We start from the raw sequence: 13,451 nt of genomic DNA, 5'->3' as shown, positions 1-13,451 counted from the left end.
GCAGTGGAAGGCAAAGTCTTATTGAAAGAAGAAAGCTTTACAACCAAGATTTACAAAAACCAACCGGGTCAAACACAAAGCAAACAAGATAAACAAGGAAACATAACCAAACAGCCCATCGTTATCCAAACATCCAGCAAACCAACTAAGGCAGGGAAGGACGACACGCGTCAACACGACCATCGCCACGTATTGAAACTTCCGGTGACACAAAGACGTCACCGAGAACGCCGGAATCTCCGAGAACGCCGAAAACTTTCTGACACGAGAACACTGCACCAGGTTCAACTCGATTGCAGAACAGGAGAAGGAAAAAGTTTGTGCTAACAACGCCACAAACAGATTCCTTATGTGACACAGAGACGTCACGGCTACTACAACCAAGAGACTTGAACAAACCAAATCCCATCCAAACTGTGATTCCCCAACCTCAAAACCATACAAAACATCATGCAACATCATCAACATAACGCTTGGCAACAAATTGTCAGACAGAACAACCAAAGAAAGCCAAAAAGAGAAAGAGGAAACGAGAGGGGCAGCCACGGAATTGCAGGCATGCCATTATATGATATATGATACAACACTGAATTCAAAGTACCCAATCAGTGAACTTTCGTTGAGAATACTGATTGATGAGAAAGATGTGCACCTATGTGAAGAATTTCATATTGGAAAAAGAGGAGAAAGAGAGGGATAGGTTATCTGAGATTGAAGGAGTAGGAAGATCTGGGCATCGGTGATGGGAAAAGGAAGGAAAAGCAAAGGGAAATCAAGCCTGCCACTGCCGGGGCAGAGATCGACCACGAACACGGGTAGGGAAGAGACCACTAAAGTCTGGAAGAGTAGAGGACTACGGAGGAAAAGGAAGAGAGAACTCTCCTCTGGTCTAAATCTTTGAAGTCGATATCACACATTTTCTTTCCTTCGACCTATACTATCCTTTCCAACATTTTGTTCCTAAAGCTTTATCTGTTATATGAATGCAGAAAACATGATGAGTCATAAAAAAATTGACATCAAATAATCAACACAAGTTTTGAGCTAAACGTATGGCAAGAATTCTTAGTCTTGAATTTAGATTGATACATAGAAATTCTTGATAATTCTGGTAAATCTATTTTACACCTCAACGTACGCATAGTTTTGTGATTTTGCCCCTTGCATAGCATCCCCATAATAAACCTGGGTTTCCTATCGTCTGCCCGTAAAGATCGAAAGCTCGCCATCTAGAATTGCTCTCGGTATCAACAAGGACATAACAGCAAAAACAAGACAATTACGGTGCGAAAAGAATGAAGTACAACAAAAGAGGCCCTGAAAAGCAAATATCACCCGTTTTGTCATCGTATAACACCGTGAACTCCGTCAAAAACCTTCTTCAGAAAATGGCAGCGGAGGTGGTGCTGCAGGTAGCTCTTCTCATCCTAACCCTCACCATATTCTACACCATCCACAAACTCTCCAAAAAAGCCCTCACCAAACTCCGAACCAACAACCGAGCCACCCTCCAAGCCACCCGCCACTTCGTTCTCGGATCCCAGCTCCTGACCCGAGCCCGATCCGCCCCGCACAAGACCCAGTCCCACTCCCACGCCAAAACCGCCCTAACCGAGGCCGAGATCGCTCTATCTCTCTCCCCCCGAGACCCGGGCCCGCACATCCTCAAGGCCCTGGCTCTTGATCTCCTCGGCCACCGCGCCGCCGCGTTGAGATCGCTGGACGCGGCGTTGTCGCCGCCGTGCGTGAAGTTACTCGCGGAGAGGGAGCGTGGGGAGGCGCTGGTGAAGAGAGCGGAGCTGAAGCTGGCGGTGAATAGACGGCGAAGGGTTGACTCGGCGGTGGAGGACCTGGTTGAGGCGGTTGGGCTGAGTGAGGGTGAGGGTGATACGACGGCGTTTTGTTTGTTGGGTCAGTGTTACGAGTGGAAGAATATGAGGGAGGAAGCTAGGGAGGCGTTCGAGCGGGCCTTGAGGATGGATTCTGGGTCCGTTTTGGCCCGGCAAGGCTTGGACCGGTTGTGGCTTAATCAGAGTCAAGCCCATGAAATTGGACCTGACTAATAGGAGGGTGACTTGGTGTCGTGACAACCCGTATTTCTGAAAATCGGTTTAATAGGAGAATGTAATCAGGCTGCGCGTATGGTAGCACGTTTTATGTGTTCCGGAATCCGGAGAAGCATGGTGTTTCTTTTTTCCGGATAATATTGGTTCCTTGATGTTAATGGAATGTACAGATTTTGATTGTTCTTAATGGAGATTTGGTAACAATATCACACTGTTTTCTTTCATTTGCAAGAAAGGAACAAGCACGATTTTTCTTAACCCTAAGCATGAGCCATTTTAGTTATTTAAGATATTTATTTACATATTTATATCTAGAGTCCGGATAAAGAGACATTTTATTTTACACAAACTTTTACCCTATTTTTTAAGTATTTTCAATGGTCTTGATTTATTATAAGCATGATTGTGACAAGACCGAGCACCAAATGAGTATGAGCCCTTTCGTAGAGTATATACATCTTGTTCACAACGTTTCCACTTGGATCTATTAAAGTGAATATTCAGGCCCCAACTGATATCAGTCATCAGATATAACCTAGTAGCAGCTGTTACAATCATCTTAGTCATTCGATGATTCAATTGGTTTTGGTTTACTTTGTTGAACGCGACAATGGGTTTCTGACGGCTTAAGAGGGAAGGGTATCTCCACGCGTATCAGTTCATATGATACATTTATGCAGGCAAAAGTGGAAAAAAACTACATATCACTTGATTTGAGCCTCTAGTTACCATTTAGAATTTCGGATCCTTCACTTCGAGGCAAATCAGAATGATCTATGTATGACGATGCTAATTCTGCGTCTAGGTGATCTACTTAACAAAACCAACTGATGAAAATAGGAGCACTGGAAAGATGAACAAAATGAAAATTCCTTAAGTAAATGGATACGCCATTCAGAGTTTTCCCACCTTAAATACAAAATCCAGCTTCCTTCCTACTCTATCCATAACTTTAGCCTCCAAACAAAAAACCATCTTGCCTTGATTTTCCCTAGTCCTAGTCCTAATTATAAGGTCAAGAGGTGGATTGGAGTGAGGGTCAGATGTTGGGTCAGCCGGATATTGTTAGCGGCTAACATAACATTATGGGATAAACAAAGCGACGGCCTTTTTTAGTCCCCTATGATTGATGGGTTTGGTACTGAGGCCAGAGAAAGAACTCAGCTGGCTGCTGCTGCTCCTGCTGCTGGGGCATCATTGCCATTGTCATCTGACTTGTTGCAATGTTAGGTTGCGAAACTGCTGAAGAATCCGAAGTAGTGCCATAGTAGTTATAAGATTGAAACTGTTGGAGAAGGTTGTGATGATAAAATGCTGCAGCATGATCATATGGAATTCCACATGGGATGGTCTGAATAGGTTGCGCCATGGAATTAGCAAAATTGATAGTGTTGCTGTTGCTGCCACTACTGCACTGAGAATTCTGTTGCTGATGCAGATCACGGTTGTTCACAGATGATTTCTGCTCTTCCGATTCCAGAGAGATCTTCAATCGCTTTGCTGAACTACCAACAGGAAGAGAGCTCTTGCTAATAGCTTCAACATCATATCGATTCATCTCAAAATTTGTTACTGCATTGATGCCCCTAAACTTGATGGCCGCAATGTCATAGGCCTCGGCTGCTTCCTCTTCAGTGGCTACCACCAGTTATAAAATGTGATGACACAATCAAAATGTGCATTTGATTTCTTTTAGAGGAAATAGTCATTAATTTGAAAGACACTACGACTCCTAATATAAATTCAGAATTTTTACCAAATGTCCCTAGGTAAAGGTCTTTGTTCCCAGCAACACGGCCGATTCTTGCTTGCCAGCGACCTTGTTGATGATGCCTGCAAGGACAAATCACATAGCAAATGAGTAAACCTTTACTACGAAGCTGGAAAGTAATGCACAAGACATTCTTGGATAGGAATGATCAACAAATCAATTGAACATCAAAGCACCGACCTTGTTACACCTCTGTACATAGAAGCTCCCCTTGAAAAACCACTACTTTTCCTGCAAGTAAAACAATGGAAAAACCTGCTGAACCCACCGCATAACAGACTAATAGTATTTTAGAAACAAGATGCTATAGGGGCTGAGCAAACCTTCTGAGGGAAGCAATGAATTCTTGCTTGGTCACCAGCTTCATGTCTTCCAGTTCTTTGCTGTAAGTTGAAATCTGATAACATAAAAACAATCAGCTAAGTTGTCGAACTTCATGACAAGTCAGATACCAAATTGGTGTACTAGTTTTAAAATTAATCTGGTATGTATATTACAGGAAAGTTGGTAGTTGCAGTAGGTCCCCAGTATTTCAGAGCAGCCAAATCATAAGCCCTTGCTGCCTTATCTTCCATGTCATATCCACCTGAAAATTACAGAATTTTCATTATAAATCGTTCTGTTAATGAAAGTAACAACTGTGAGAACTGAACTTTTCCTGTACTAAGGAAAAACAAAAACAAATTGGTTAAAGTCTTACCCAAGTAAACTGTAGATCAGAATCAGTTGTTGAGTGACAGCAAGATTTCCACAATCCCACATTTTATGCAAAAGGTAAAACAAGATTACAGCATCAGCTATAGTACTCAATTTTTTCTGCTTAGTACAGAAGTCACTTGATATAATAATCCCGACGATTAAACTAAGAAACATGTGCTCTCTGAATGTGATAGTTAGCTAAAATAGTGATATGGTCCCCAATAACCTGTTACATTTTTGCATTAGATAACTATATGCACAAGCAAATATCTCAGGCATCAAAAACAGGACATCGCAAGCAAATATCGTCTAATCTAACGGCTATCGACTCTAGAGTTCAAAACACGATTACGAACTCCGGAGGTGTAAGAACTATAGAATTTTCATTAATTTTGTCCAAGGTACAAGCTTCCAAATTCATTCAACTTTGTCAGACCATCAAATTGTTTTCCCACCAAATTTGTTTCATCACTATCCATAGGTATATATGCTGGCTGCTGCACATGAGATTCTGAGGTTCATGGGTGGCCCAGAATCTAGCAGCTAGCTAACTTTTACCAGGCTACAGTCCAGCAAAGTCACTATCTAACAAGTTTAGGAGATAATAAAGGGAAGCTGCGTGTATATATTTATGATAAAAATTTAGAAGTGGGTGCTCTGGTCAAACCCCTAAGAACTTGTTGCAGAGAGAAAGCAAAAGCAAAAGTAAAAGCCAAGTTTTCACAAGACCAAGTTTCATCGAGGTCTCTGCAAATTCAGGATGTGGTTTGCCAATCTTGTCATTTCACAAATCCAGAGTCTAATAATCTATTTAGCTCAGGCCAATGGACAAAGACCAGACAACAAAGCACTGCAAATTTAAACATAAGGGCAAAACGGCGGCCCATCTGATCAAATCAGCTGTGATTGAAAGCAAGTAAAGAGAAGAAAGAAAGCTCAGAGAGCAGAAAATATCATGTACCATATTGTACCAATTAGATACCATCAATCAATCATTTTAGACTAATGAAAAAGTATGCAAATTTGAATCCAGGGACCCCCAAGCAACCCTTACAAGCGCCCCCATTATTAAAGGCCCTGCCTTTGAAAACTGCATGCAAGCTTCTTTTCAGTGCTACAGTCCTCCCTCAATGCATTATGTATATCATTTTGTACTGTGCATAATAATCTAAGTCTCATAATTTCTCACTCTGCAAATGAATAATGCAAATTTAAGAGAGATATGTAGAGGGGATGTAGAGAGAGAGAGTTAGACCTTGACGTCCTTTCCTGGCCTGCCCCTCTCTTCTACAGCTGTTATCCCAGAGATGCGCTTCATATCTACCCGTCCAACGATGTCTGCAGCAAATTAAGCAAATACAAAATTCATATTTCACAGTCAGAGACTCTTTGTACCATGCATGAATATGACCTTCCTCTATCAGACTGATGCATTCATCTTTCTCCCTTGAAAATTAAACTAATCAAATCACACCCAGAAAAAAAATTTGGTCAAACAAGGAGGAGCATTGAAAGGCCCAAGACCCAGTACTTCATTATTATTCTTAGTATATGCATTCATTTCTTACATTCTTCAACCAAAAAAGAAGAACCCAAATGAACCATGAACATTAAAACCAGGTAGAAAGCAAAAACCCAGAAACAAGAAAAATTAATTACCTAGTAACTCCTCTGTAAATTGAAGTCCTTTGCCCAAAAGTATCAGATATTTTCTTATTGCTATCATTCTCCACCGCAACAATGGCCTTTTCACGATTCGAGCTCTGAGTATTAGCAGTAGTATTAGCCACCCCAAGTGACAAAGCATTGCTTGTGTTGGTAGTAGCACCAGCAGCAGCACTACCACCACAGCTAGAGAAACCCAACTCGTTCCCAATCGACTCAACCGAGTGACCCGTAAACTCGGCGCAAGCCAGCTGAGTAGTCCTGGCCATGGAGGCCGAGTCCTCCACCTCGGAGCCCGAGTTAGCCGAGAAGGCTTGGAACCCAGTAATCGCCTTGAGATCCTGGTTGTGGTGTTGTTGGTCGCCAAAGTAGGCCGAGCCCTGGTCGTAGATTTGGGTCAGCGACGAGTCCTGAGTCTCGGTCTGGCTGTCGGCGTAGCGCACCATGGAGTCGCCGAGAAAGTCCTCGAGCTTGGGAATCGGCTGGTTCTGGGTTTGTGGGTCGATGAAGCTCGCAAGCTTGGTCCGCTCTTCCTCCCCTTCCGTGTAGAACACTTCGGCTTTTGGGTTCGTCCAGCCTGAGATAAACAAACACAAACACAAATAATGGGTCTGTTTGATTATTACGTACATGCAGTTGATGAGCTCGCAGAAATTGATTGTTGCCTCATCAACCGAAACAGAAACCTCTTACTATTGTCAGGAAAATATCTAGATTTTGAACTTCAGTAAAACTTCGAGTCGGTCATTGAAAATTTATGAAACCAAACACAGCAACAAACTAGATATGTTTGCATAGTTGCATATTGAGATATGGAGTGAAATTTCGAGGCGGTGAGCATTACCGTTGGTGTAGAAGTTGTCGAGGTAGTATTGAGGAGAGGGAACAGTAGCAGCCGAGGTATCATAAGCCTGAGCGAAGGGAGACTCAGACTCGGAGGCGGACCTCAACATTTCCATGGGGGACATTAAAGAGAAGGATAGCCAATTAGTCGCCGGAGCCATTTGTATTTAAATTCAAATTTGGGGGCGTTTCGGTTTTCAGTTTCCCTTGTTTCGTCACCTCGCAATAAATCTGAAGCACGAAGCAAAGCATGCACAGGATCACCACATTAGAGAAAGCAAGTAAAAACAAACACCCACTTGAGGTGGTGAAACTGAAGCTGATTAAACAGACTCGACGGTTACAGAGAGACTATATAGACTAGTGAAATCTCATCTGGGTTTATACGATAATCACGAAGCTAAAAGGCAAAGTCTCACTTGGAGGTTACTGCTGGGGCTTTAAAGATGGCACAGAAGGTGACTTATGAAAGTAGGCAAGTCCTAGAAACGCAATGCATGCAGCAGAGCCATTTGGGTTCTTAAGCTACAGAGAGAGAGAGAGACGAGAGAGCTGAAACTTCAAGTGGGTTTTTTGGGAGGGAGAGAAAGATAGAAAGAGAATCAGAGAGAAGATGATGGGTTATATAAAAATGGGGAAGAGGGGAGGAGAGAGTTAATAATAATAAGAGACTTTTGGGTGTTGGGGGAGAGAAAAATGGTCTGAAACAAGGTTGCGAAAGATCCGGGCTGGGCGGAAATAGGAGAATTTTGTTAGGGTTTGTTTGTTTCTTTCGGCTACCCCTCTATCTCTGGTAACTTTTTGTGCAAATAAAAAACTGGTTCTTTGGCTTCTTCTTTTTTTTACTTTTTACCAAACGAGGCCTTATCACTCCCTTCAAACACTTGTCTCACATGCAGCTTTAACATATTAGTCTATTGGGAGGCTATGCATCTCACTCAGATCTAGTCCACCTGGATGTATTTGACCTACCCTCCCCCAAATTTCAAATCCTTATTTTTTCTATGCCACCGCATTCTCATTATGAATTTTACTTTCTTTTTTAATGTATCGATATATGAATTTGGACGAGTTTTGTATACGGAGTTATGGACTGATAACATATCATCAGACTCTTTTCTAGCTTGTCATCATGAAAAGATATGGTTTATATTGAAGTCATTTACGAGATGGTGCTGATTACATACTCGAGTTATAAACTTATAGATATTAACGTAACAATGTGTGAAATTCATACGATCCTACCAAATGAAGATACATAATTAACACGATTAACTAATTAAAAAAATATAATTTAAATGTAGACATTTTAAATTAAGCACCGTTATCGAATACCTATGACAGGAAGGACAGGTCACTAGATTTAAGTTTCATGTAAATCTGTTATATTGAGGTCCACGGTCGTTTTTTTTTTTTTTTATATAAGTTATGGGGTTCGAAATACACGAATTGACACAAGTTGTTAATTTTTCACTTGATCATGAACTTTTTATATGACCAAAGTCCGATATATCGATAATATTGTCAATATTTTGTTTCTCAAAATTACCAATTGAAAATGTTACATCTTTTTAATATCCTTTTTGTTATGTACTAGAGTTGATGCTACAAGATTTATCCATAATTTTCATACACTTCTTATCAATATCAACTCTTTCATGGTGCTTATGTTAAAAGGTTTCTAAGATTTTTGTTATATATTGTCGTGACACTTAATTTTCATGTAATAATATCGTTTGTCTATATCTTGTTTTCTTTTAGAATTTGCACACTCCAAATCACCTTTCAATGTTCTATCTAAGGATTTTTTTTTATAAAAAAAAAAAGAAAAAAAAAACTACTATTTAAGTTGAAGTTTCATCAATGATTCAATGCGTCAAATCCATTGATGCAAAATGTGGCTTATTCAAATTATAAACAAAGAAAAAAAAAATATATATATATATAAACACACACACACATTACATCCATTATTTGCCAATTCTAGGCTTATGATATTTCTTCTTGTTCTTTTAAGTTTCTTAACCTTTTTCGGAGAACTCGATGTCGTAGTTAATTGTGAGAACCCAACGATGATGTAGAGAAGGAGGCAAGAACAAGAACCATATACTTTTCAAAGGGACGGTCCAAATCTTATCTAAATTTTGGAAATAAATTATTAAGTTGTGTCATCAAAGTTTATTTGGAAAGCTTACGACTCATTGCATTGAGATTTTGTTATGAGGATTTTTGAAGTTGTTTATTAATGTGAGAGGATTTTCATTTATTTCCTCAAAACATATACTATGTCGAGCATAGATTGATTGTGAAATACTCAAAAAATAAAAGAAGATCTATTTCAAATCCTGTTAATTTGCACTAGATTCAAAGATTGATTGTACAACGATGCAAGGTATACCCGAAGGGGGACGTAATGTTTCACCAAAGTAACATTTTTACAAGTTAATTACACACCATCTTTGATTGGTCAATGCAACAGTGAACTGTCAACAGTGCTGCTGTCCTGTATGTACGTATAGCCGATTAAGAACTTTTTTGCTGCTATAATAAGTGACAAACTAAGAAGGAATAAAGCAAATTCTAAATTTTGGGATAGAAATGAAAGGAGTGCGAGACAAGTGACCAAAAAACCGGGAAACAATGAGCCTGATCATCTGGGTTTGCTTCCTCTCTGTGAAATAATTTGATCCCAGCTTTTAAGGGCAGTGATTTTGGCAGATTAATTTGTTTAAACCCGTACCTGTAAAAAAGCATATATTTACCTACGATGTAGCCACCATCCAGTAAATCTCTCAAGAAGCTGTTATTCTATTTTTACTAGTCAATATCTAGGTCATATTTTTTTACTAGTGTCTGGGAATAGTGGCCATAAGAAGTGGGGTTTTGTCTGTGGAGGGACAACAGTTTCGGATTTTACGCGCACGGGGTTGATGGTAACTCAAGGTAAAATCACTCAAATCACGCTTATGCATGTACAGTGTAATTGCATATGTAATCTAGCATTGCTTCGTTTAAACGATTTGTCTGCCAAAGATTGTTTATATTGCTATTTTGAGGGACTTCGTTAGAAAAGTTTGACCATAAACAAACAGCTAGCTAGCTCGATCTTTTGTTATGAATGATCATGGAGGACTAGCCAAGGCTACAATGGGTGGTGACCGTAGGGCATATCAGCAAGAAACCTAAATACAGGAGCTCCTCTTTCCTTTTGAGAGTGTACCTAGTGTTCCTCATCCTTGTCACAAATTACACTCGATCACCAGAACTTCGAAACGTCTGTGAACTTCAATATTGATACGGGTACCTGAACATGTTCAATCTTCAACACGGCTGTACAGAACTTCCTTGTATTCCAATCTTGGGTTCAAATTAAAGAGATGAATTTGGTTGTTTGTAAAGCACATACGTACGCTAGCTAGCTTAAGATATGGTTTTTAGGAATGAGATTAATAAATGGTGTCACACTTTGAATTTTATTTTTGAGGGAGTCAATTGATGGTTGCATTTTCATCAATACTTTGACACATGAAGTTTAGTGAAAGCAAAAAAAAAAAAATAATAATAATAATAAAAGAAAAATAACAATGACTTGTGTAAACGACCCAATTGAAATCGAGTCAAATTTATTTTATCAACTTCTGGTCATTTATTTCACAAATGAACTTCATTCCGTAGAATTTTATGTTTTTTTTTTCCAATATCAAATCAATTAGAGGTTGGACTCAAAGATACACACAAGCTCCTGTGAAATTGCTCAAGTGATCATTAATCAACTACATGGCATGCATTCAATCCATTCATGAGCATCAACTCATTGTTGCTAGCTAGCTTTTGACTAAATTACCGTCTTGGTCAAGATTTAGGCTAATTAATTAACCTAGCTATATATCCTTAATCCAGCTCCCTAGTAGGTTTTAGTTTTAACTCAAATACTCGATTAATCTACCCAAAAAAAACAAAAAAACTATTGCCCTCTACGAGGGTATAGCGCTACTGATTCGGACTGGTCATACATACGAAACGAATCCTCGCATAAAATTACACAAGACGTAGAGTTTTGACCTACACAAGCAACCCAGCAAACTAGGTTTTGACGCTTCTGTTATTTGAACTAAAAACACTGACTAATATATATAAAAGTTGCAAGTAATTAAATATGGCATCACTTAGGGTTTACTTGAGTGAGACGTGGCCTCACGCCCAGCTCGTTCATTTTGCTGAGAGCGACAGAAAGAGAAGAGAGATAGGGACACCTCATTGCTTCGTCTAGGGCTTTCTCTGCTTTCGTTTTTTCAAGAGCAGCAGAAAGACACACACTGCAATGCTGCATGCGGTTCGATCGGTCGATCATGTGCAGCTTCTTAATTAGTTTCTATATATAATTCTTGGCTAGCGACAGATCATGGCCATTTTGTAATTAACCCAAACACCAAATATTTTCATCCTCACAGTACGTACTTTTTTTATTTTTTATCATAAGGTAATTAACTTCATGTGTTCTATCAAAATTACAGTGTTTAGTCTACGCCTTCCTATATAGTAGTTACTGTGAAGTGATGAAGATGTAGACTAAACACTGGTTTAGTTTTAGATATCATTGAGCAATATATAGAAAGAAATGTGGTCTTTACATTTAAGGATTATCGATATTAGCTAGATAAACATACGGTAAGAATTAACCAGACATATTAGCTTCATGTCTTTTACGTACCCTTAAATTCTTACATCAATTTTGTGTTTCTGCCGGTATAGGCTAAGTGATATTTACACGATCCTCCATTGAAAAAATAGTGATATTTACACAACTCGTAGTTGAAGGCATGTTGAAAACATGCAGTGATGAACTAATAAAATGATACAAAGTTGTTATAAAAGATGTGTATTCCAAATGAAATCCTCTAGCTTAGCTTTAAATTCTACCTAGTTGGCGGTCATATATGTACACCTCCAATTTCTGAAGACATACATATAAATAGTCATGTGATGGATGTGAGCGCGCGATAGGAGAAGAGGAGATTTTCTCACTTTGTTGACTACAACTAAAAACTATATATAAATTCAGGTTTAAAAACAGATCAAAAATATATCTTAAAAGAAATTGGTGCGAATCCTATGATCGATTTCGTCTTTCTTTTTGTATGCCTAAAGCTGTAAAACAGATCGAAGGCTGCCCAGTTGGTAAATGGTTTCGCATTTATATATACAAATACAATAATGCAAAAAATCAAGAGTTCCAGAATGTTTCTTAGCTTGATTTCAATATCTGAGGCTGAACCTCATTTTATTAACCCCTTTCAGAGTCCCATTTTAAATTCAAAATTTATGAAATATTAAAACTGGAAGAACAGCGGTACATACATTCCAATTTTCTACCATCAATTGTTGTGATTTAATTTCATCCTACAAGAGTAAAATCTATGTAATTGGATCGAGCTTAATTAAACATATGTGCTGACTCTAGCTGTTATCATTAAACTATGTTTTGAATTCCATCTTTAAGAAGTTGATCAGAATTTACCACCTTCAAGCTTCAAGGACCAACCTCTCTCTCAGTCAAGAATGAACTAGCTTTAAGAAAGCGAGTTCATACATGGAACAAGATCAAAGTATCCGTCCCCATTCTAAACCGATCTTTTACACAATCAGAAATAACAAAAAGCGATAATAATCTATGGAACCGAAATGGGATAAGACTAACAACGAAAAAGAAAACCATTTCCGATTGAATTTTGTCTCACAAGCAGTGAGCAACTGGGTTCAAAACCAAACCTTTGGCAGACCAACTTGTTTTTCTTCTTTACAATTTTCTTGCTTGCTCATCCTTTAGAAACGGCATGTTACATCACACGTGGTGCACCAGACAAAAGGAATGTGAAAGAAAACACAGGATGTATAAACAAATTAACAAGTAGAAACCTTACCTTTGCATGCACATAAAGTACACGTCTCACAAATTGGTAATATTTAGATAGCTACAATAATCCACAGTAGTCATCACCAATCGTTGCTTTGTTTATAAGGTTAAAGACGATTTGAGAAACGACTTAATTTAGAAGAACAAAATCCTGCAATCCTCCCGTCCATCATAGTTAAACATTATATGGATTTTGAGCCACGCGAAATGCACGTGAGGATGTGATATGGAATTATGTATACATCATAGCAAATTTAGCATATGTATGAGTGATAGATGTTTTCATCTCAAAAACTTAATTCATGCGTGTGTGGATATTTTCATCGATCCAACCCTCCTGCATGGAACTTTTTTTTTGTTTTTTTGTTTTTTTTGTTTTTTTGGCAATTCCTGCATGGAACTTGATTAAGTACTTTAACCAAGTAATAGTAGGAACTTGTACATGAATTTAGGACGGTATTAGAATTGATAGTATTTCAATGAATCAACATAA

At 38.8% G+C, this 13,451-nt stretch overlaps 2 protein-coding genes across 2 annotated transcripts; one reads left to right on the top strand and one right to left on the bottom strand.

The window, feature by feature from the left end:
* Positions 1 to 1,295: 1,295 nt before the first annotated feature.
* On the top strand, positions 1,296 to 2,063 carry LOC101313748. Its single transcript, XM_004289490.1, has one exon. The coding sequence runs from the start codon at positions 1,296 to 1,298 to the stop codon at positions 2,061 to 2,063; it is 768 nt and encodes a 255-aa protein (XP_004289538.1).
* A 1,020-nt stretch (positions 2,064 to 3,083) lies between these two features.
* Positions 3,084 to 7,160, bottom strand: LOC101302589 (AP2-like ethylene-responsive transcription factor AIL6-like). The gene is made up of 8 exons (XM_004288477.1): positions 7,046 to 7,160; positions 6,196 to 6,778; positions 5,792 to 5,874; positions 4,335 to 4,423; positions 4,161 to 4,234; positions 4,018 to 4,068; positions 3,823 to 3,899; positions 3,084 to 3,704 (listed from the first exon to the last, which is right to left on the bottom strand). The coding sequence occupies exons 1-8, from the start codon at positions 7,158 to 7,160 to the stop codon at positions 3,187 to 3,189; spliced, it is 1,590 nt and encodes a 529-aa protein (XP_004288525.1). The 3' UTR covers positions 3,084 to 3,186.
* Between the last annotated feature and the right edge of the window lie 6,291 nt (positions 7,161 to 13,451).

This window comes from Fragaria vesca, linkage group LG1, assembly GCF_000184155.1.
Source record: "Fragaria vesca subsp. vesca linkage group LG1, FraVesHawaii_1.0, whole genome shotgun sequence".
Classification (NCBI taxonomy): Eukaryota; Viridiplantae; Streptophyta; class Magnoliopsida; order Rosales; family Rosaceae; genus Fragaria; species Fragaria vesca.
The sequence above is the reverse complement of the archived record's forward strand: the minus strand, read 5'-3'. Positions and strand labels throughout refer to the sequence as shown.

What these genes read in the sequence shown, in the direction of transcription:
- LOC101313748 (XM_004289490.1), top strand. Translation starts at nt 1,296, where the DNA reads ATGAAGTACAACAAAAGAGGCCCTGAAAAGCAAATATCACCCGTTTTG.
- LOC101302589 (XM_004288477.1), bottom strand. Translation starts at nt 7,160, where the DNA reads ATGGAAATGTTGAGGTCCGCCTCCGAGTCTGAGTCTCCCTTCGCTCAG. An exon ending in ATGTACAGAGGTGTAACAAG is followed by an intron (nt 3,900 to 4,017) that starts GTCGGTGCTTTG and finishes TTGTCCTTGCAG; the next exon opens with GCATCATCAACAAGGTCGCT. An exon ending in CCTTTACCTAGGGACATTTG is followed by an intron (nt 3,705 to 3,822) that starts GTAAAAATTCTG and finishes AACTGGTGGTAG; the next exon opens with CCACTGAAGAGGAAGCAGCC.